Source organism: Misgurnus anguillicaudatus, chromosome 17 (assembly GCF_027580225.2).
Source record: "Misgurnus anguillicaudatus chromosome 17, ASM2758022v2, whole genome shotgun sequence".
Classification (NCBI taxonomy): Eukaryota; Metazoa; Chordata; class Actinopteri; order Cypriniformes; family Cobitidae; genus Misgurnus; species Misgurnus anguillicaudatus.
In genome coordinates, this window is record NC_073353.2 from 23,391,654 (window position 1) to 23,414,847 (window position 23,194).

The 23,194-nt window shown below is 39.1% G+C and overlaps 1 protein-coding gene across 3 annotated transcripts in view; it reads right to left on the bottom strand.

Moving 5' to 3' along the window:
- Window positions 1-2,812: 2,812 nt before the first annotated feature.
- kcnh3 (potassium voltage-gated channel, subfamily H (eag-related), member 3) overlaps window positions 2,813-23,194 on the bottom strand; it is a 147,359-nt gene continuing 126,977 nt past the window's right edge. For all 3 annotated transcript variants that reach the window (XM_055216307.2, XM_055216305.2, XM_055216306.2), the window contains 5 exons: window positions 13,532-13,746; window positions 8,011-8,267; window positions 7,420-7,520; window positions 5,608-5,660; window positions 2,813-4,810 (listed from right to left, as the gene is read on the bottom strand). In XM_055216307.2, the coding sequence (XP_055072282.2) occupies window positions 3,917-4,810; window positions 5,608-5,660; window positions 7,420-7,520; window positions 8,011-8,267; window positions 13,532-13,746 (1,520 nt within the window). In that variant the 3' untranslated portion in view covers window positions 2,813-3,916. The remainder of the gene's footprint in view (window positions 4,811-5,607; window positions 5,661-7,419; window positions 7,521-8,010; window positions 8,268-13,531; window positions 13,747-23,194) is intronic.

Genomic DNA, 23,194 nt, shown 5'->3' on the forward strand with positions numbered 1-23,194 from the left:
GACTTCTTCATAGTCCCAACTGACAGCTAACTGGCACACCCCTTATGTTCTCATGAACTAAGATAGCTGTTCTGCATGTTACAATGGCATTGTTTGACCTTTATGGTCTTGATAAAGGGCCAGGTGGCCACTTTTATAGGATTTTTTTTTTTTATTATAGTTAAATCTGGCTGGTTTCTTTTAGACATAGCTACTTAAGTAAATTCAAAGAGATTCAAAAGGTTTAAAAGTATTGTTTTACCACACACTGTTAGAAAAAAAGTCCCAACTGTCATTGAGGCAGGACCTCTTAAAGGAAAACACCATAGTTTTTCAATATTTTACTATGTTCTTACCTCAACATAGACAAATTAATACATACCTATTTTCAATGCGTGCACTTTTAATCTTTGTACAGCGCCTCATGAATGTGTTAGCATTTAGCCTAGCCCCACTCATTCCCATGGCTCCAAACAGAGATGAATTTAGAAGCCACCAAACACTTCCATGTTTCCCCTATTTAAAGACTGTTACATGAGTAGTATGGTGGCACAAAATAAAACTTTTGTTTGGAGCCATAGGAATGAATGGGGCTAGGCTAAATGCTAACACATTTAAGAAGCGCCGTACAAAGATCAAAAGTGCACACATGTATGTATTAATTTATCTAAGTTGAGGTGAGAACATAGTAGAATATTGAAAAAAATGGTGCTGTTTCCCTTTTAAACGCTCAAAATATGAACCATTTAGGTAGAGTTACCTGTATGTATATATTAGGTAGCAATTTGTACTAATATGCACTCTTTAGTACCATATGTACATTGGAAGTACTAATATATGAACTCCTTAGATGCAAATGTGTACTTTTTGAAAGAGTACGACCCCAGTGACAGCCAGGGACTATTTCAGTAGAAATTTACTATCAAAGGTTTAGCTGAGAACATTGCTCTGCACTGTAAGGTAACAAAACAATAAGATGATAAACAATAAATGTGGCTCTTGTTTTGCAATATAACTCAGAGATTTAAAAATATAATGTTGCTTCAACATTCATGACGTGTTTTGTTTGCTTAAAATAATAAAGCTCACTTAATAAAGCTATCGTCATAAGAACAAAATAGATATTTCAAGGAAACACTGCAAAATACAATCTTTTGGCTGGTAAAAGGGTATTTATGCTATATAAATTTTCTTAATTAACATTTTCAACTGTGGCAAAAAGTTACTTTCAAACTTTATCTTTGTGTTTGTATGGCTTACAAAGAAATCATTTCCGTTCTACATTAGTAATTCTCAACACACAGCAGTGCACATTTTGTATGTCTCCCTTGTGCCCCGTTCACACTACAACCAACACGCAGCGACAAAACGACGCAATCTCGTTATTTTTAATGGAAAACTCATTTGTTTAGAATTCTTAGTAGGACAACAAGAATTAGTAATGCCTTCCAACAAATTATCCACTTAAGGTTAAGTCATGTAAGAAATCCGAGTCTAAACCTCCACTCATTGCAATAGAGAATATTATTTAAACAGCCGTTTATGAGCACTACTTATTCATATTACGCATTTAAGCGAAATTTTATAAACTTAAAGGGGCCGGTTTCCTGGACAGGGTTTAGATTAATCCAGGACTAGGCCTTAGTTATAATAGGGGATTTAAGTCGTTTTTTTTTTTTACAAACGAACCTAACAATAAACAATACTGGTGTGCATCTTGAGACTTATTTTTCAGCTCCCCTAGAGTTAAACATTTGACTCTTAGCGTTTTGGAATCCATTCAGCTGATCTCCGGGTCCGGCGCCAACACCCTCCGCATAGCTCAGCACAATCCACCGAATCCGACCAGACCACCAGCATCACGCCAAAAAATAACCAAAGAGCTTCAATATCTCTTCCATTCAAAACTTGACCCTTTTGTAGTTACATTGTGTACTAAGACCAACAGAACATTTTAAGTTGCGATTTTCTAGGCAGATATGGCTAGGAACTATACTCTCATTCTGGTATAATAATCAAGTACTTTGCTGATGTGATGTGCCATGGCTGCAGGGATGCAATGATATTACACAGTGCCTGAAAATAGTCCCTTGATATTGAAAGTAGCATAGGGGACTATTTTCAGGCAGTGTGTAATATCACTACCCCTGCTGCAGCCATGTTACATCAGCAAATTCACTAATTATTAAGCCAGTTTAAGAGTATAGTTCCTAGCCATATCGGCCTAGAAAATCGCAACTTTTTAACTTTCCGTCGGTCTTAGTACACGATGTAACTACATAAGAGTGAAGTTTTAAATAGGGAAAATATCGAAACTCTTTGGTTATTTTTTACGCGATGCTAATGGTCTAATCAGATTCAATGGATTGTGCTAAGCTATGCTAAAAGTGCTAGCTCCAGATGCGGAGATCAGCTGAATAGATTTCAAAACGGTAAGAATCAAATGTTTATCTCTAGGGGAGATGGAAAATTAGCATATTTTCAAAAAAAAGTGGAATGTCCCTTTAAGATACGTCGGAGTCATATGTTTTTAAATTAAGCCATCTCAAGCATGTATTATAGTCTGGGACTACTAGGATAAGCCCTGTCCGGGAGTGTACACAGCAGTATTCAGGGTCTTGGTGCAATATATGAATATGGAAAAGTGCTTAGTGCCACGTCAGGGTCGGAGCAGACGTACGCACTTTTGCTTGTCCAATTGCTGCAGGTTTTTGGAAAATAAGCCATTCTTGCTGCACAAAAAAGGATTTAAACATTGACAGGTGATCTTTTATATGTCAGTGAATGACATTAATTAGATGAATCACAAGTGATGCTTTTGAGAAATATAAGAGTGTACGAGTGCATGATTTTTTGTTATTTCCCTTGAGATCGGTTGGACCCAGAAGCGCTGCATGACGTCAGAGTTAACAAGCGGATTAAAAGAGATATGCAACACAGCAATTTTAACACACCTAATTCAACATACAAAATGTGCAGTGCTGTTAAGTTGAGAAGCACTGCTCTGAACCTTGTGAATATAATGAAGAAAATCTCTAAATTGGCTAAATGACGTAATTCCGCAAATATTTCCCAAGGCCCTTGCCATCCTCATTTGGACTAAATATGTAATTTTTAGCTACTGGAGGAAACAAATCAAGCAAAGGGTGATTCAGATAATGTGGTGTGACTGCTTCATTCATTTACCGCATCTGGGAATTTAAATATCAATTAGTTTTCAAAGATAAATAATTTATAGAATAAAAACATTGTTTTTGCAAAACAGAACCTCTACAAAAAATAACAAACTGCCCCTGACCATTTCTTTATTCTGGTGTATGAAATGCACAGCCATGCATGGTAATCAGCCAACTTTTCTTATATAAAATCCTCATAGCAAGATTTTGTATGAGCGCAGCCAGCGGGATCCTCACAGTTTGGAATGTCCGGTTGCTGACCAGATTGCCTGTGAATGCCCTGTAATGCTATTAGAAGAGGATTTTGGGGAAGTTGTGCTCAAAGGGAGGTTTCAGGCTGGTGATTAGGTACAGAGGTGCTCCCAAGTGATACAGCCGCTCTGTTTCAAATCCTAGTGAGCCGCTTCACTTTCTGCTGTCTACCATTTGAGGTAGACTTTGAACCGAAATGAGCTTTGCCGTGAGATGGCCTTAACCGTGATGCATGCATGCGATGCTGATCTAAACAAGATCTAAAGATAATTTTGCTGCCTACTACTTGGCATCAGGAGCCTTATCAGCATATTGTCTTGGTAGGCAGCTCACTATGGCTTTGAACAGAGCCCCAATCTGTCCAATTACAAGTGGCATCCTGAAGAAACAGCAATTGGTTTTGTCTGTTATCTCGTGTCGGGGTCATTGCATTCGGCCCAGTTCTCCGTTCAACCGTCCTTATTTGCTATTACAAGTCAACTAGTCATCTCAGTCTCTCTCTCTATCGTTCACAGTGGTGGTCCCTCTTCATCAATGAAGGTGATGTGCTCTGTGGATGACCTCCCTCCCGGTGCCCACTCTTGCATCTCAATCTCTAACTGAGGAGGTCCTGGCCTTGGGCTCTGCTGGGGCCACGAGGTGCCAACAGAGACCCTTGTTTCTGGAAGGGAGTCTAAGTTGCAAGGCGGTGAGGTGTGCGGGCAAGAGGGAGGAGTGCACGACCGCATCGAAGGAGCAGAGGAGGAGGGAAAGGGGACGAACCCCAACCTGTGGTCGCCGGGGGAGTTACTGGTAGAGGGAGGTGCCGAGCAATGAGAGGGTGCTGGAGGTGTGTTATCCTGTGGGAGGGGTGGAGGTAGCAGACCTCTGCTGTGACTGGCAGGTCGGGAAAGGTGAGGGCCCTGGCATGGAGAACAGGAAGTAGACTGAGAACGAAAAGATGAAATTGAGAAAGAAAAAGTGGGAGGGGTTTGTGACGTCTGGTCCTGGGTGTAAGTTTGGGTGGAGGGACCATGTCCTTCTGTTTGAGCTGTCACTGGACAGAGGAGCGTTGGTAAGGAAGGCCCCCTTGAACAACCTTTCGGAGACAACTGAGCCTGTGTCTGGTGTCTCTGTGGAGGACTGGTGGGTATGAGACAGCTGGGTAAGCCAATGCCACCAGCATATGCCCTGTCCATTATGGTGCAAGTAGGCCTGAGTGGCGAGGAAGGTGGAGCTGTGGGCGAAGGAACTTGTGGAGTGGGTATGGGTGGAGCGCTGCTACTGCTGGGAGACATGGCCATCGTTGGATTGAGAGCAGTCAGGAGGGGTTGAGATCCAATGACGAGCAGGGGACGGAGGAGACGTGTCATCTCCTGTAGCTCTTTACTCAGCTGAGACACTTGCTGGGAGAGACTTGTCATCTGTGAATAAGATCAACAGAATATTTGTAAACCATTCTGGCTTTGATAAATGCACATTTAGACACAGAATTTGATAGTGTCAATATATGACCCTAACAAAGATTAAACAACATTTATAATCAGTAAAACAGTTCTGTCTAAAGGTATTATGGGGCTTTCACACAGGACACGGGGTGCGCTGCGCTCGCCGCTGGGTTCAGTGCAGCCAAGCGATTTGATCTACGCTGGTCAGACTAAAGTAGGTGGAGTTTTCAAAACTTTCAGCGGGATTACTATAAATTACTAAGGTATTTTTATTTGGGTTAAGTAGTGGAAAAGGAATACTGACGCTGCTGTTGCCCATCTCCATTTCACGTAACCTATGCTGCCACCCTACAACAAGCTACCTGTCTTAAACAAACACCTGAGATGTCAACTTGAGTTGATGTGTTTCCATGAAACAGCTTTTCTTCTGACGTCTCTATAGGAGCGTAAACTTGTATTATACAGCTCCAGAAACTCCGACACACACAGTAAGTTACAAGCTTTTCGTCCATTTTGCTTTTTGCGCTTGCTTGGATGCCCCGTTTCTATATGCCGTGCGAGTAGTCATCACAAAGCACAGCGCAAAAGTTAAACTATTTCGAACTTTGACTGCGGCGTGAGCGCAAGTTGCACTCGGCTGTGCTACGCTTGTGCTTTGGTCGATGCAACAACAAACTGTCCTGGCCATTGAAATGTATGGGTTTTATAGTGCAGCGTACACCGTGTCCTGTGTGAAAGCGCCATTACAATGTTTTTTGTGTTGATTTTCTCACCTCTTCACTCAGTTTGGTGATGCTCTGTTTGTTTTCCAGCTGCTCCTGGTTCACTGCACACAATCACACACAAAACACAGAGACTTACATACAAATTTATGACGTAAAGACTTTTCTAACGCTATAAGTGGACCATGGAGAACAGTACAAACTAATAAAATAATTCAGTTCATAACCCCTATAAGACTTTTTCCTAAATATAAAAGTCCAGTTTGATTGGCTGGCTTTACGTTGCAGGCAGCACCATGATTCGGGTGGCATCATCGGACACTTCTGAAGAAGGACTAAAGCTGGGGACACATCTAAGGATTTTCGCACAGATTATGAATTTATAATTTGGTCATATCTACTGATCATGACCAGTCTTTTCCTATTGTGTTCAATCTTTGTTAAAGGCGGGGTGCATGATCTCTGAAAGCCAATGTTGACATTTGAAATCACCTAAAGAAACCCGGTCCTTCTTTTGATAGACCCGCCGCACACATACGCAACCCAGGCAACGATACCGGTTAGTATACATCCCCCCTACTGCTGATTGGCTACAAGTGTGTTTTGGTACTCGGCCCGACTCTCTTTTCCAAAGTGTCATGCACCCCGCCTTTAACCGTTACAAGAATCAATCCTTAAAGCCGCAAAAAGGTCATTAGGAGGTGTTTCGAAATCTGGTTGTCATAAACAAATGAGTAACGTCCACTCCAGTAACTGCCGAAAGATGGATGACGTGAACTCCAGTGCTTTGCTCTCATTGCTAGTCGCTCCAGAAAGTCGCTCATCATTTGCATAAAGTTAAACTTTGTCGCGCGACTGGACACACCCCATCCGGTCGCTAACGGTCACTGTCGCTTGTGTCGCCAAGCTTCCATTGAAATCAATGATATTGCGTTGCTTGGCTACTGCTAGTCACTGATCCCATTTTTTAAACCCTAGTTAGTGTGTAATGTTTCTATAATAGCATAAATAATAGCCTACCTGTAAAATGATAAAGCTCAAAGGTCACTGCCAGGCGATATCTTGTCTTTAACAGAATTCGCCTTTCAAAGCCCTCTACTTCCTGCTTTTAAAGACGTCACTAGAACAGTTTTTTTGACTAAACTCCGCCCACAGGAATACATCAGTCGCCAGCTAAGCTAATGGCAAGCTAAGCTGCTATCGAATCACAACATACTAAACTACACAATCAGAACTCGTTATGTATTTCTGAAGGATGGACTTCATAGAACAAAGAAGACATCACGCCGTTTTGAGAACAGCGAAAGCAGCGCTATACAGATAAGTAAATTGTGTGAAAAATACAGCGTTTTTTTACACGTGAAACATGAACACGTTATATTGCGCACTGTAAACACAATCAAACCTTCAAAAACACAGAAAGTCGCTCGTGTCGCCAAGCTTCCATTGAATGAGATTGTGTTGCTCTGCTACCGCTAGTCACTGCTAATGTGAATGAGTATTAAGTATGTTGTGTCCAGTCCTAGAATGTTTTAGCAAATCCTTAGGTGTGTCCCAATCTTAAGAATTCTTTGATAAAATTTTGTTTTAGGCACTCATTATGTCAAAAATCCCTAAGAGATATTTAGCTTTGTTTTGCTATATGTGCATTCTCATGTTCCATCCGTAAATGTCTTGAGTGGGCAGATCTTGGCCAGAAGCAGCAAACTTTTGGAAAGACCAATAAAAAATGTGTTACTGCAGATTAAAAACCCCAGCTATAGTCATTTACTGTTTTCTACATAAAGAACATTCTGTCAAAAAAATAAAACCTTTATATCTTTACATATTACCTCCCATTTGTAGATGTGAATATGTTTGTACCTGGAGAAGGGGACGAAGGGCCACTCTGAGGTAGGCTTGGACCAAACTCGAACCTTTGTGTTGAGCTTAAATTGCTTTCTGTCTCAATCCCATCCACAAACCTACAGAGACATCCGAAAATGCATGCTATTGTTAATGTACAGTTGATAAATCGATTTTGCAATTTACACATTTGTGCGGTTAAATGGCTAAAACGTACACATCACATCTAAAATGTTATGCCCAATAGAAATCTCACTGTACAAACACAAAGCTGAAATGGATTCCTTCACTTTGTGCACACTAAATTGCGGCTTTAGCTAAGCTCTGATTTCTTAGTGTGAAATTGAACAGTCGATCATTGGAGCAAGCAATGATTCTGGCCAAACTGGTTGTCATGGTAGCTGGATACTTCTCCTAAATTATGAATCAGCGTAGTTCTCATGAAAGCCACCAGGGGGCTATAGCTCATTGAGGTAAGACGATGTCTTAGCACGGCCCAATGTCCCAGTCCATATTATAACAACCCTTCAACTCAAATAATTATTTCTTTGTAAAATGAATAGCCAGAATGGTTATAAAAGCTGATTTTATGCAAGTTGTGTTTAGTACCTGGGGCTGAGTTCTGGAGGGGCGCTGCTGAAACTGACCACGGGGATTTGAAGGGTGGCAGGTCTCGTGTGGTCCGATGAAAGACGGACGGGCCGTGGGGGGAGCAGAGGTGATCGCAGGGGTGAGCTGAGAGCCCTGGTCAGTCGCAGTGGAGAACGTGGTGCTCTTGAAACCGAGTGCTGTTCTTCATCAGTCTCCTCATCCTCGCGGATGACAGGTAGTTTCTTGACTAGTCCGCCGTTGCTTTCCCAGTCCAGCTGAGAGAGGGAAAGCAGATTTTATAATGTTTGTACAATACAGATGAATTTAACCGACTGAAATTTGTTGACATGAGACACAAGGTATAGTTACAGCTTGTGTGATGATAACACTTTATTATAGTGCTTGAAATGCAGCCTTTTTATTTCAAATTTTACATACAGACGGCATTTCAAAGTTTTCATCGAAGATAATTTCAGCCTTGTGCCATCTAATTTTCATTTAAAATTGGTAGGAAAAAATTGCAACCTGTGTGTGGCATACTAACACAGCCTGCAGATTTGTTTTTGCTATCTCTCTCTCTCTTCCCCTCTCGATGTCTCTCTCATCCATTTCTCAATCTTCAACCAAGCTCTCTACATATTTTACAGATTAAGTTAAGAAACCACAATTGATTTACCACAAAACGTTTATCTTTGTATAAAACTCAAAGCGATTTCGATTTCCTCGCTGATAAACTCCCTGTACTGCATGTTCCTGGAATGTCACAATAAGGGTGACTTCAAGCTGTTTCATCCTCCGGCACGAAGGAAGAAATGAGGGGCAGCGTTGTTTATTTTTGTTTATTTTGTCAAAAAGCATAAAAGACCGTGTCAATCACTATCCATCGCTGTGAGGTGTCAACAGTTCAGCTTTCTCTTGCATACATGCAAAGTGCTGCTGTACAATAACAACACTGATCACTGATGCAACCCAAATGAAGCTGCTTGCACTCATCTTCCTTTCTTCTCACTCCTCCATTTGTTCTTTCCGATTCGCTTTGACTGAAATCGCTCCATCTTTTCCCTGCAACCCCCCTCCCCTTCTCTGCCTCGTTTTTCTTTTCCCCTTCATCTGATGATCTCCACCCCCACGCACCGTCTGCAGTCCCACACCCAACCTAAAGCAGAATTTATTTTTAGCCATCTCCGTCTAATTTTAGTAACACAGACCCCAGTGGCACAGCTTGTGTACAAGATGCTTCAATCTGTGTTGCTAAAGAAGTTTTCACTTTTTTTCTTTAGAGAGAGAGAGAGAAAGAGAGAGAGACTGTTTATTCAAACATGTACCACGTCCCCGGAGTCACCAAATTCACTCAATCACAGCCATGAACACGGAGAAATATATTACATTTTCCTTCCAAAACCATACTACAACACACACACACGCACACACACACACAAGTAATGATCCCACGTCTTTCATCTGCTGTGTTCATTTGTATTCTCCTTGCATTTTGGGGTTGCTGTGGTAAAATGTGCGATCATGCTGATCACGTGTGTGCACGCCCATGCAAACATTGTCACTATGCTAGGATGCTGTAAGTGGTTCCCAGGGCTTTGCTATGTGGTTGTTAAGGTGATTTACATTTTTGTGTGTTTGCTATGAGATTGCGGGGTGTTCTAGTTGTTTTAAGCCTGTTGCTATGCGGTTTCTACGTCTCAATGATGCTTTGGTCTTTAGATAGGACAAGATATGAAAGCGATCCCTCTTTCTGTGTAAGTCTGTAATTTTTTCACCTATTTTATTATCTGTCATGTGAAAATTGCACACATCTCCTCTGCAAGCCAATTTTAGGTAATTCATTTCAGTTTCCGAAGTTTAGTACGGGTGCACAATAAAAGATTTCGGTAGCACTTTATTTTACAGTATTTGTACTTACCTTGTACATATATGGTAAATAAGTTGTACTTACCGACAAATGTGTGGTACTTTCTTTTAGGTATCTACATGGTAATTAACTGGTATCATTACTGTACTTACCAGTGGTACATACTTGGTAGTTATTATGTAACTCTAGATAAGTACTGGGTAATAACAGATACATACTTATAATAAGTACTGGGTAATAACAGATACATACTTATAATAAGTACTGGGTAATAACAGATACATACTTATAGTGTAGGTATACTGTAACTTGCCTGTAAATACTAAATACTTATATTGTACATTTATTTGTTAGTACAGTAATGTTTCTCATTAGTTACAGTATACCTACACTATAAGTATGTATCTGTTATTACCCAGTACTTATTATAAGTATGTATCTGTTATTACCCAGTACTTATCTAGAGTTACATAATAACTACCAAGTATGTACCTGGTAAGTACAGTAATGATACCAGTTAATTACTATGTAGATACCTAAAAGTAAGTACCACACATTTGTCGCTAAGTACAACTTATTTACCATATATGTACAAGGTAAGTACACGTACTGTAAAATAAAGTGCTACCAAGATTTCTTTTTAGCAATGCCATAAAATAATTTCTTTGTCCCCCCTTTAATCAAATTACTTTCTTACATTTGTAAGTTTGCACTATTATTAACCTTTTGTGCATCAGGAGGTTTCGGTAAACCTTTATTTTTTTTTAGAATGTCACACTAATAGGGAGGTTTATGCCATCACTAATAGCATATTTCACCACATCATGTACCCGCCACCCCACCAACTGCCTGTAATCAACATCTTATTTCCGCATCCTATTTTATGATTTCCTCCACACACCTCCCCCTCTCTTTCTCTCGCCGTCTCTTTCTGTTCTCCGGCTTGAGCGAAAGCCGCATGTGACACCTTGCAGATCTAACACTGCAGGAGAAACGAGAGGAGAAAAGGAGGCACCACTCTCTTTCTCTCCACCCGCCCCTCGCTTCAGCGCTATTTTTATCCGTCGGGATCCAATCTTAGCTGGAGGCGCGGGGGACCCAGTCAGCGTGGAGTCCCCGCCTTCCCTCTGTGCTATTCTTAGCATCCGTACACATTCTGAACCGCAGCCTGCTGCTATTCCTGTCCTTGCAAGTTACACTCAAGGCTGACCGAGCTTGTGTGCACAATACATGTGTGTGAATGATAGAGAGGACTCGTGAGCAAGCATACATGTGCAGTCTGAACATGACTTTATCTATGTCAGGAAAAGGCCACAGGCTCGGAAAAAAAGCTGCAGATAGAGGATTAATTTTGTATTCTGGTGGATGTTGATGCGGGTGTGGCCATTGCAGCGTTACTCAATAACTTCAGAGTGTCAGTCATAACTTATACATTTATTTATTAACTCATCTCTGCATGCATTCACTATGTAAATCTGGGCTTATATTTTTTCTTTTACCCGTTTATTTTTCATTTGGTCAGTGCTGATGCGTCTTGTAGTGGGGTTTTAGTGCTATATTTTCTATCAGTTGGGGGTATAGTATGTATCCTAAGAACCCAAATTTTCAAATGAGATTCTGATCTTCTCTTACTAAAAAATATAAAAATTGAGAATATTGCTTAAATCTCCTGCTTTTCAGATCTGTCTCCTGAAAAAGACTACACTGGGTTGTTTTGACCCATGGTTGGGTCAAATATGCATTTACATTTACAAGGTTAAATTTAACCCAACGGTTGGGTTTATCTATTTTTCAATCAACCCAGCATTTTTACAGTGCACAATAATTTCTCTCACATAATGAGATTTGAGATCTCAGCAATGTCTTGTCTGGTGCATCCCAATTCAGGTGCTGCGAGCTTCCAAGGCCGTATTTGAAGGACAAATTACATCACCGGGCCGTGACATGGCTGTCCGAATTCGAAGGCTCCTTCACATAAAAGCCTCCAAATGTGTCCTTTTCCCCCTGAAACCAAGGAACTATATATGTATCCTTCACAGCCTTGGCTATCCCAAATATTGTCATGACGCGTTTTGCTTTTGTATATTTCTAAGGTTGGGGAATTTTACATGCTGTTGGATAGTTTAATCTGCATCAATGTGTTATATTTTCCAAAATAAAATCAGGGTTCCTACACCTTAGTAAACTTCAAATTCAAATACCTTTTAATGACTTTCCAGGTCCAATACCCTCCAATTCAAGGACTAAATGTGGGGACACATTTCAAGTGAGAGCAAGGTTGTGTTACCTTTAAAGATAGATTGTTACAGTTCCCTTTTGAGGGAACTTGCGCTGCATCACTGCTGCGGTGACACTTTGGGGACGCTTCCAGCGGTAAGTGTGTCTGAATGTGTATATCAAATTTAACCAACGGTGAGGCTTAACGACAAAGACAGGGTGACGCGGGAGCCAGGAAGTATATCGCTATCTGAAATATTGCCAAAGACGGTGTTACAGGGACGCAGGAAGTATGGCAAGGGAGACGTAGCGCCTCGTTTTCTTCTCAGGGAACAACAGTTACATACGTAACTCGAGATGTTTTCATGTGTCAAACACAACTATGCAAAATAGCATTTTGGTGTGAATCAACATTCGCATACAGAAGATATAAACATTTAAAACGAACAGAAAAAGTCTAGATTTTTATGATATTATCCTTCACTACACAGGAAATAATATGGATTTTTTTCCAAAAACTTTTTACATAAAATAGATTCAAGCACTTTCAATGACCTGTTTCTATGTATGTATATTTTCAAAAACTTCCCAGGGCCTTAAATTATTTCCCCCACATTCACAAACTTTCAAGGATTTGAAGGACTTGTGGGAACACTGTAAAATGTAAAAAATATCTACCTACATATTTATTTTTAAAAGTCTGAAAGGTGCAAGTGACGCAACTTCCCCCGTAGGCTAATCCATCTCATTTCAGTTCGCTTTGTGGCCTTTAGAGGCTGCCGCCTTCAAATATCGAGCCTTGCCTTCAAAGTCAGCAGCCTTTAAAGGATCCAGACCCTAAATTGGGATGCACCCAAGGTGTGCTTAGATTTGTCAAGTCTTCAGTTAAATCTTTCTCATCCAATCTTTCTTAAACAAATTAAATGAAAAGCGTACCTACTTTATGACTCCTACTGTAATAATATTGTGTCACTGGTCATATAGTATATAATGTTTAATTTAAAGGACCAGTGTGTAGATTTTTAGCGGCATCTAGTATTGAGACTGTCACTGGGACAGTACCCTTTGCACCTAAAAACTCACTTTAGTACCTCAGAGGTATATATTGGTATCAAGGAGAGTTTATTAGTGCCTCAAAGAGACATATTAGTACCTAAAAGGTACACATTGATAACCAATGTACCTATAATAGCAATAGGACATTTTTAAGAGTACTGCCCCAGTGACAGCTAGTGTACATATTTTGACCATTTTTTTAACAGTGTATTGATTATCTGTATGTACTGTATGATGCAGATGTTATATATGGTCCAAAGTCTGATCAAAACATACCATATCGCTAACCCCCAAACAAGGCAGTGTATTCATATGATAAAATATGCACATAATATACACAGGATTATCACGCTTTGCCCTTAAACCACCACATGTACTTTATGCGCAAGTGTCACTTACATCAGCGCCGCTGCCCTCAAGCAGGTTGTAGGTGAGGTCGTGCTGAATCTCGCTGACAAATTTCTGGGCGTATTCAGGATAGAGGCGCAGGACCTCTCGTAACCCCTTCAGGCTGATGTACTGCAGGTCGCAGTATGTCAGCGCTTTCACATTTGCGTTGGTCTTTATCACCTGCTCTTTCGTCAGAGAGTCCGATCCAATCAGGTCCCCCTTTCCTGTATGAGAAAACCACATAGAGGTTAAAGTTTGTTCATTTGTTATTTAATTTTTGTTAAACTAATGAACACATTTATGTTTCTGAGTGTTACATGAAGCATGTGATTTTATTTAGGCCTAATTCCACACGGACATGGATATTTTTATAACCTGAGTTTTTCCTCAAACAAATCCCGTCCACACATGACCGGTTTTAAAGAAATCTCTGTTCTCATGAAAAAGCAAAAATACGCTATCAAGCGCTGTCAAGAGCATGCCACACCAGCAGGCGGCGATATAACCCAAATCGTTAAGCTACCTTGGCCATTCAAAAGCCTAACATAAGTGACGTCGCAAGGCAAAAAACCCCGGTTTTACTGTCTACTAGGGATGTAACGGTATTATACATTTCGTGGTATTGCGGAATTAAATTTTCCCGGTACCACCGTGGTCACATAATTCGGTAAAACGTTAGGTCTTCCGGGCAACATGTGTAGTTTTTTTCCGGCCAAGTGAAGCGAGTGGAGGGACGCTGGGACTACAATTCCCATTATCCCATGCGTGCCACTCTGATGCCTCTCTACAAGTGGAGCGACAATGGGGAAGCAAGCGAGAATTTTAAATCTGATGTGTGGAAAAAGTTTGCATTCGCTGTGATAAGAAACGAGAAAGGACAAAATTTGAGTAAATCCGTGAATGAGAAGAGTGTGTATGGCGTTTCTAAATTAGAAGGCAGCCTCCTTAGGTCGCATATGCAGGCTGCATCCGTCATTACACGCCTGGTGTATTTAAGTTAACTGAGTATTACATTCGCAAGTCATAAGCGCGTTACAACAATATACGATTAAATAAGAATAATAGTCAACTTGAAAAATGCTAATATTCTTCATTAGTTTTTTCCTTCCTGTAAATGTTTTAATAAGTAGCGTACCGCGGGCATCATACCAAAATACGGCCGTACCGTGATTTTTTGATACCGTTACATACCTACTGTCTACACGACAATACTGCAACCACCGTTTCTTAAAAACCTCAACCTAGCAGAGTTTTCAAAAATTGAAACCAACAGTTCACCCCTCAATTTAAAACATATGGTAGCTGCCACAGGACAAACACGACATCTTCTGAGACAACGGATTAAATGCACTCTGTAGAACAGTTTGCCCTATAATGGCTAATGTAGAAACATGATGGTGAGCTCCATGTAAGTGGACCCGCGGTGTATATAGATAAAAACGGCTCATTCTAAGGTAATTAAAAACAATACAGTTCATTATGTAAGGTTTTTATACACCACTGATAATATAGTTGTGCATATTATATTGCATTTCTGTCAAGAGATCCTACTAAAAGTTACACAATGCACCTTTAACACTCTCAAATATTTTGCAGCTGTCACAGGTACATTTAAATATTCTAATTGATCTTAAATACAGTTGTTGTCACATGCTGTACTCATTCAAAGCTGCATGCAAGTCCTTTGCATAAATGAGTTTACCCAAGCGAACAAAAAACACAAACAACAAAAAAGACGATGTCAATCATTTTTTTACACTCTTATACACACTTTCTGTTTTGGGTTCAAAAAGATTCAAATTTTAACACTCAAGGCAGAATAAAGAGCTAAAAATATGCTCAGGTTTGGTGCAAAGGGACTGAAAGCAGCCACAAATTCTTAAGTGAGTTTATGTCAGAGCAGTGCATTCTGGGAAATCACACTTGTTGGCACGCCCTGGAGTCAAATGAGTTCAGCAGCACTGGGAGAAAGAAAGCGAGGATGGAGAGAGATAGTTGGTGGGCCATATGTGCATCCATCATCAAGTAGGCAGGTGGGGTAATTTTGCATGTGCAGAATGAGTGATGGTGTTTCTGTGTGTATGGGCTTTCAGCATGTGCATTTTCTGGTAACAAGAGAAACATCCTGTCCAAATAAAATAGCAGATCACAGTCAGTGGAAATCTTTTTTTTTAGACATTTTAGAAATCTTATCTTACATATTTTACACTTTGCTCTGAAAGCTTTGTTTTGCACTGCAAAAAATGACTTTCTTACTTAGTATTTTTGTCTTGTTTTCAGTAGAAATATTTAAAAATTCTTAAATCAAGATGCTTTTTCTTGATGAGCAAAATGACCTAAGAAAATAATACTAGTTTTTGAGACAAAAAATATACAATTTAAGTGAATTTATGCTTAAAACAAGCAAAAAAATCTCTGCCAATGGTTTGAGAAAATTTTACTTGAATTAAGTGTTTAAGAAAAAAGAAATCTTATTTCACAATTTTTTTTCTCACCCCATTGGCAGATAGTTTTGCTTGTTTTAAATTGTATATTATTTGTCTTAAAACTAGACTTATTTACTTGGGTCATTTTGCTCATCAAGAAAAAACATCTTAATTTAAGAATTTTTAGATATTTCTATTGAAAACAAGACAAAAATACTAATTAAGAAAGTCATTTTTTGCAGTGTGCTCTCCTCAAGGGTTCAAGGTTTGCGCTAAAATTTATCTTTATTGATTGCCACTTACAGCTGTGTATTCACACAAAATAAAAATTGTTTTTAACCATCATATATAATACAAAAAAGTCTCATATCACCAGTATCCAATTGTTTTTGAGGGTTCTTAACAAAAAGCATACAGGGTTTCTAACATTTGTTGGACAGTTAAGTGATAATAATATCGCTGGAGCATTCATAAGTGATCGCCAGATGACTGTTTGGCATTCATCTTCATCTGAGTATGCATGTTGATGGTCTATGTTGTTGAATGGCTAGACAACATTGCTTTTCACACTGCTGTTGTGTTTGAGTCATCTAATATGTGATCAAATTCGGTCTCATATGAAATTCAACATTAGTATCGAAATCTTATCATTTTGCCTTTCTAACTTCTTTTCATTTTTTACCTTACCCCTGTTTCTCTCCCCCTCCCCTCATCTTTATCTCCTCCCTCTATTACTCGCTCTTTTATTCTCCTCAGTAGCTCTGGTGCTATAACACATGTAATCTTATTGTGAGGTTTTATACCACTACTGACATGTGTCTAGGTGGAGGAAGCCATTTCATATTAAAACTTTAATTAAGATAATCACTTCCACTTCAACAGCAGCTCGGAGACGTCTGTGTGACTGCGTGTGCATTGATTTGTGCATTTATTCAAAGTGTTTATTGCATCTGTCTTGACTAATCATTCGCTTTCATTTCATGCTTTCATTTTGTATCAGTCATTCTCTATTCGCGTCTCTCTGTTTTCCCTTCTGTCTGTGTGTTTATCTGCCTCATGCTTTCATTTTCTCTCTCTCTTCATTTTCAGGAGCCCCCTGTGGACATTCGGGTCAAGCTGTCAGATCAATAACGCAGCAGGAAAGTGCCATTACTTAGCGTGTGTGCAGGTGTGTGTTTTCAACATCACAAGCTAATCCCCCAAACACCCAACCAAACAGTTTCTTACTGACAGTGGGTGGATGTGCAGGGGAAGGCAGGTAACAGTCGTGTGTGCCTAAATGTGTTTGCATTCATCCAATCACTCCTTTGTAGATTTTGGTAGTTTGGTCAGGTTCTCTGTCTGGTACATGTTTGTTCTGTTCCGAAACCTTTTACATTCTTTCCGTGTGTACTACACTCTTTGTCATTGAAGAACCATTTTTGCCTAAATAATAAAGAATGAGCATATAGTTCCTTACCATATCTGCCTAGAAAATCACAACTTTTAATTTTCCGTCCGTCTTAGTACACAATGTAACTACAGAAGGGTCAAGTTTTTAATAGGAAAAATATCGAAACTCTTCAGTTATTGTTTATGTGCGATGCTAGTGGTCTAGTCAGATTCAATGGATTGTGCTAAGCTATGCTAGTGGTGCTGGCGCCAGACTCGGAGATCAGTTGAATGGATTCCAAAACGGTGGGAATCAAATGTTTAGCTCTGGGGGAGCTGGAAAATTAGCATATTTTCAAAGGTGGAGTGTCCCTTTAAAATTCATAATAAATCATGGTAACACTTTACAATAAGGTTGTATTTGTTGACAATTAGTTGATGTATTAGTTAACGTGAACTGAAAATACTTCTACAGCATTTATTAATCTTTCTTCATGTTAATTTCAGAATTTACTAATATTTTTATAAAATTAAGTATTATAACTGTTAACATTAATTAATGCACCCTGAACTAAAATGAATAACTGTATTGGCATTAACTAACGTTAACAAGAATTGCTGAAAAACTATATCATTAATTGTTTCTTCATGTTAGTTAATGCATTTAATACTGTTAACAAATACAACCTGATTGTAAAGTGTTCCCTTAATGATTTATAATGAATTATTAAATTCATAATCAGTTTCTGAACATCAGCATGTTGCTTAGCTAATTACACATTTTATTTATTTATTTATTTTATTTTGAATAACACTAAGCACACACAGGTATTGAGTAAAACAAAAAAATTAATTGGACTGAACTGATTTTTTAAAGCATTTTTCTTGATTGAGCTCCTAGTAATGCATTATTGGATTTCTTTCTCTGGAAAGAATTATTTGTTTGTATTTTTTATTCTTAATTCCATTCCAGCATCTATACTCCTGGCAAGAACTGGTTAATCGATACACAAGTTATTCAATACACATTTGAAGTCCAATTTACCTAACCTGCTTGAGTAAACCAACACTGACTCAGGAGGAACATGCAAACTTCACACAGAAAGGCCATCTGACCTCGAACCAGGGTCCTTCTTGCTGTAAGGCAACAGTAGTGGTGTGTTTACATCGAAAATTCCAACAAGAAGAAATGCACAAGAATCCGGAAGTGTGGAGCGCTGTACACAATGGTCATACACAACCTAGTCTCAGCCTCAGACGTCACGCCCACAAACTGTTGGCTGAACGTCTGATGTTTTTCGTACACTTTTCTGGAAACCCTGTGAGAATGTTAAAGTCGTCTTTGATTGGTTGGAAAAAACGGCTTTCCAGGAGACGCGAGTGTCGCGATTAGTTTCAGTCCCTGGAAAACAAAGCTCTGACGTTCCATTGAGTAAGATAATCAGTCATGTTCACGTGGATAATAATGAGCAGTTATCATGATCAGCTAAACATTGGATTCTCAAAAATATGCATAGTTCGCGGCATCAACTCTCTAAAAGACGTCCAAGAGTTTTCTTTAAGGCAGTTAGTGGAGTTTAAAAGTTTGGTTCTCCTGAATTGCTTGTATGTGTTAAAAAGTGGAGAGATATGCTTCAAACAGACGTTTAACGGGAGCGTCTCATTGGTGTGGCTGTTGATGAAGTGCTCAATGTTGTCCTATGGTGAGTAATGTTGTCTATTTAGATACTATTTGGTTGCGGCTGGTTATTTCAATAACTGACTTGTTGCCAGCCGGCTCGTTATTGTGGGGAGTCCGAAACGTGACGCTAGATGAAACAAACTGTGATTGGTTGTTTGACATGTCGGTCAAACAGCTCGTGGGCGGGCTTTGTCCAGAAAAAGCAGCGAAAAACACCAGACCTTCAGTATTGAAGGTCTGGCTACGCGAGACTATACACAACCCAACGTTGCATCGAAAAGGGACAAACCAAGCCACTGGGTTAAATTAACCCAGAAAATAAATATATTGGACCCAACATTTTGTTAAAAGAACAGGGGTGCGTTTCCCAAAAGCATCGTTATCCAACTACTGTCATAAGTTTCGTCATTACTGACAAAGTTCAACCATTTGGTGTTTCCCAACACCCTAGTTCAAACTAACATTCGCAAGCTGCATCGCAAACTTGTGTGGTTTGAACGACAGACCTGTGGTTAGAAGCATAATTCCTTGTTATTATAATATGTAGACTTTTTGAGCAAAATAAGCAAAAAACACGTAGTGCATTCTATATCCATCATTCTAAATATATACAAATGTTATTTTACGTCTTTAAGTTTGTAACAGAATTAAAGCGCTGCATTTGAAAACTGCACATGGTCACACCCTACCAGCTTTAAGACCCTGGGGAATCCCTGGGAGAAGTGACGTAAGAGGGAACTTGCACATGAATTAAATATATTAAAAAAAACAGATAACTAAATCACAATAACAAAATCAGTCGTCTGGTGCAATATACAGTACAGGCCAAAAGTTTGGACACACTTACTCGTTCATTATTTATATATTTTCCACATAACAGAATAATAATAAACTCGTTCAAACTATGGCATAACACAAATGCAACTGTGGGAATTCTGTTGGTGACTGAAAGCATCCAAAATAAATAAAAATTCTGTTATATTTTATCATCTGAAGTGCAATCACCCTTTGACTAGAAATTGCAAAACCGTACTCATGTCATTTTATCAAGAAGCTTCTTGAAGTTTTATTTTAGACTAAATTTTAAAGAATATTGAAGGATATCACATTTAATCTGGGCTCTTATTGACAGATTTTTCTTTAATATTCAGTGGAAGTCATCTATTTAAAAAAATTATATTTTAAAATAAAAAATGTTGTTTTCTAATGACAGAAATTAATCTGTTTGGCACACAGGTATAGTTTTTTTCTACAAACGTAATTTCATGCATTTAACCATACACCTTCAGATTAAAAGATTTTTTAAATCATAGTTAACATTTTAGTCAAGTGTGTCCAAACCTTTGGCCTGTACTGTACGTTATTTACAGCAGTAATCTGACATTAAATCGATTTGAACAGATTAATTAGTACTCCACCTGCCACGTGACATCATCAACTATGTTTTTGAATATGCAACAAAGTTACTATGTTTTCGGGAAACAGTCGTGACAAGCTAATTAGTTTCTCAAACTATGCATCGTACTATGGTGGTTCAGCAGCGAGTTACGTCGTTGTTTCGGGAAACGCACCCCAGGTTGGGTTCGTCCCTTTTTGACTCAATGCAGTGTTGAAAAATTTTGAGTGCAGTTCATCCTGTTTCATGAGAAAGGACGGGTGTGAGAAAAGTTCACCTGTGGAGACAGTTACTCTACAGTATAAAAGTTACTGAGGTGACTCTTCATATCCCCGGTTGGTTAAAATGTTTGAGCTATGATACTATCTTTCACTCTAAAAAATGCTGAGTTATTTTCAGCCCACCATTGGGTCAAAAAGGGACTAGCCCAGCAGCTGGTTTGAAATTAACCCAGAAAATGAATATATTTGACCCAACAATGGGTTAAAACAACCCAGCATGGGTTAAATCACAACCCAATGGGCTGGCCTCGTCCCTTTTAAACCCAATGAAAATAACCCAGCATTTTTTGGAGTGTTTTAAAATGTATACACTACATGGTAGTGCATAGTGTAAGGCGAAAGTGTACAGCAGGGTTCCCCAAATCTTACCCTGGAGGGCCGGAGCACTGCAAAGTTTAGCTCCAACCCTAATCAAACACATCTGAGCAAGCTAATCAAGGTCTTCATGATCACAAGAAAATCACAAGTGGGTAAGTTTGATTAGGGTTGGACCTAAACTCTGTAGTGCTCCCGGCCCTCCAGGGCAAGATTTGGGGAACCCTGGTGTATTATAATGTCTTAGAATTTGGCGTAAAAACAGAAAAAGTTTTAGAAAAACTTTCCTTTAGATAAAAAGCACACTTTCTGGAAACAAGAATCTTGGATGTGTGTCTTTATTTTCAGTCTGTATCATTGTGTTCATTACCCTTGACTTTATGTTCCTGTTCCCTTTCCTTAATTCATTCCCTCGCACCATTATTTTGTGTGTGTGTGTCTGTGTAAAGATCTATGGGTCTTGCCTTCATGTGTCAGCCTGTATTAATAGTCTAAGCATTTTAATAATGTATTAACCATCAATTATTAAGTGTGTGAGAGGTGGATGTGACCTAGCGGCACATCAACATTTGATTTGATCAGAGCAATGGGGTCCGGGTGTTTGGAGATAAAGAGACACACAGACGCACACACAAGAACCTTTAGCTTGGTGAGAGCACAGGCTCATCGTTTACTGTGACCTTTTGCGAGGCTTTATATCCACATTAACTGTAGCCACTGTACAAGAGCAGGTTAGATATGACAAATTGTTTATTTTTGACTGATAAGTGTAACACAAAGAAGCATATTAGGTCAGATGTATGTTGTTTTGTATTTGTATATACTACATAAGTATGACGAGTGTAGTTTGTATTATCCATGTACAATTTTATGTAACAAGTTGATGAACCCAAATGTACAAAAATGTGTAGAGCTTGTAGGTTATTGAGAACCTGTGAACATGGTGACAAACTCAATTTCAATTTTAAAAGATGACTATGATATACCCTTAGCTCTTGGTACTTGTGTCATTGTTTTTGGGCATGAAGGTGAAATCCAGATACCTGTTGGGCTACAGCTGGTCTATTTTAAAATGAAGTAAAAACACTTTTATAATCCATCTATGGTCACAGCTGCTGCCATCCACTTTACTAAGAGAAAAGGCTTTAGAAGAAGGCTATTCCAGATGACACACACAGAAATGGAATGAAGTTTTAAAACAAAAGAGATGTTTTCATGATAATCTACCGCCATAAAACCCTCAAAGGCAATATAGTTAATCTCTGAGACAACACAGAAGTAATAATACGTCGGAAACCGAAAATGATTTTTTCATTATTTTCTCCAGAAGAAATGAAGGAAGTCCCTTTTCCTGTCTGTGTGGGCCATTAAGCTATGAGTGATAGTGTAACAATTACAAACATTGTGACATGTTTATCTCCTGTTTTGCAAAACTGATGTCACTCAGAACATGACAGAATTTAAAAATGTCTTTCAGGAACATTGTGTAGCACTCATTAACTGGATAAAATGTGAGCCATAATAAATATGACACGTCAAGGAGTTGTTTACCGTAAATGATAGTTCTGTTCATTAGAAGAAAAAAAAATCTGTTTCAGAGTGAAAATCATGGGGTTGAAATAAAGACAGAATTTCTTTCTGAGTAAACATAATTTTTTTTAAATGACAGAACTAACAACACTATACTTTCACCTAAAAGATTTTTAGGAACACCTGTTTAATTTCTCACAAATGCAATTATATAATCAACCAATCACATGGCATTTGCTTCAATGCATTTAGGGGTGTGGTCCTGGTCAAGACAATCTCCTGAACTCCAAACTGAATGTCAGAATGGGAAAGAAAGGTGATTTAAGCCATTTTGAGCGTGGCATGGTTGTTGGTGCCAGACGGGCCGGTCTGAGTATTTCACAATCTGCTCAGTTACTGGAATTTTCACGCACAACCATTTCTAGGGTTTACAAAGAATGGTGTAAAAAGGGGAAAACATGCAATATGCGGCAGTCCTGTGGGCGAAAATGCCTTGTTGATGCTAGAGGTCAGAGGATGATGGGCCGACTGATTCAAGCTGATATAAGAGCAACTTTGACTGAAATAACCACTTGTTACAACCGAGGTATGCAGCAAAGCATTTGTGAAGCCACAACATGCACAACCTTGAGGTGGATGGGCTACAACAGCAGAAGACCCCACTGGCTACCA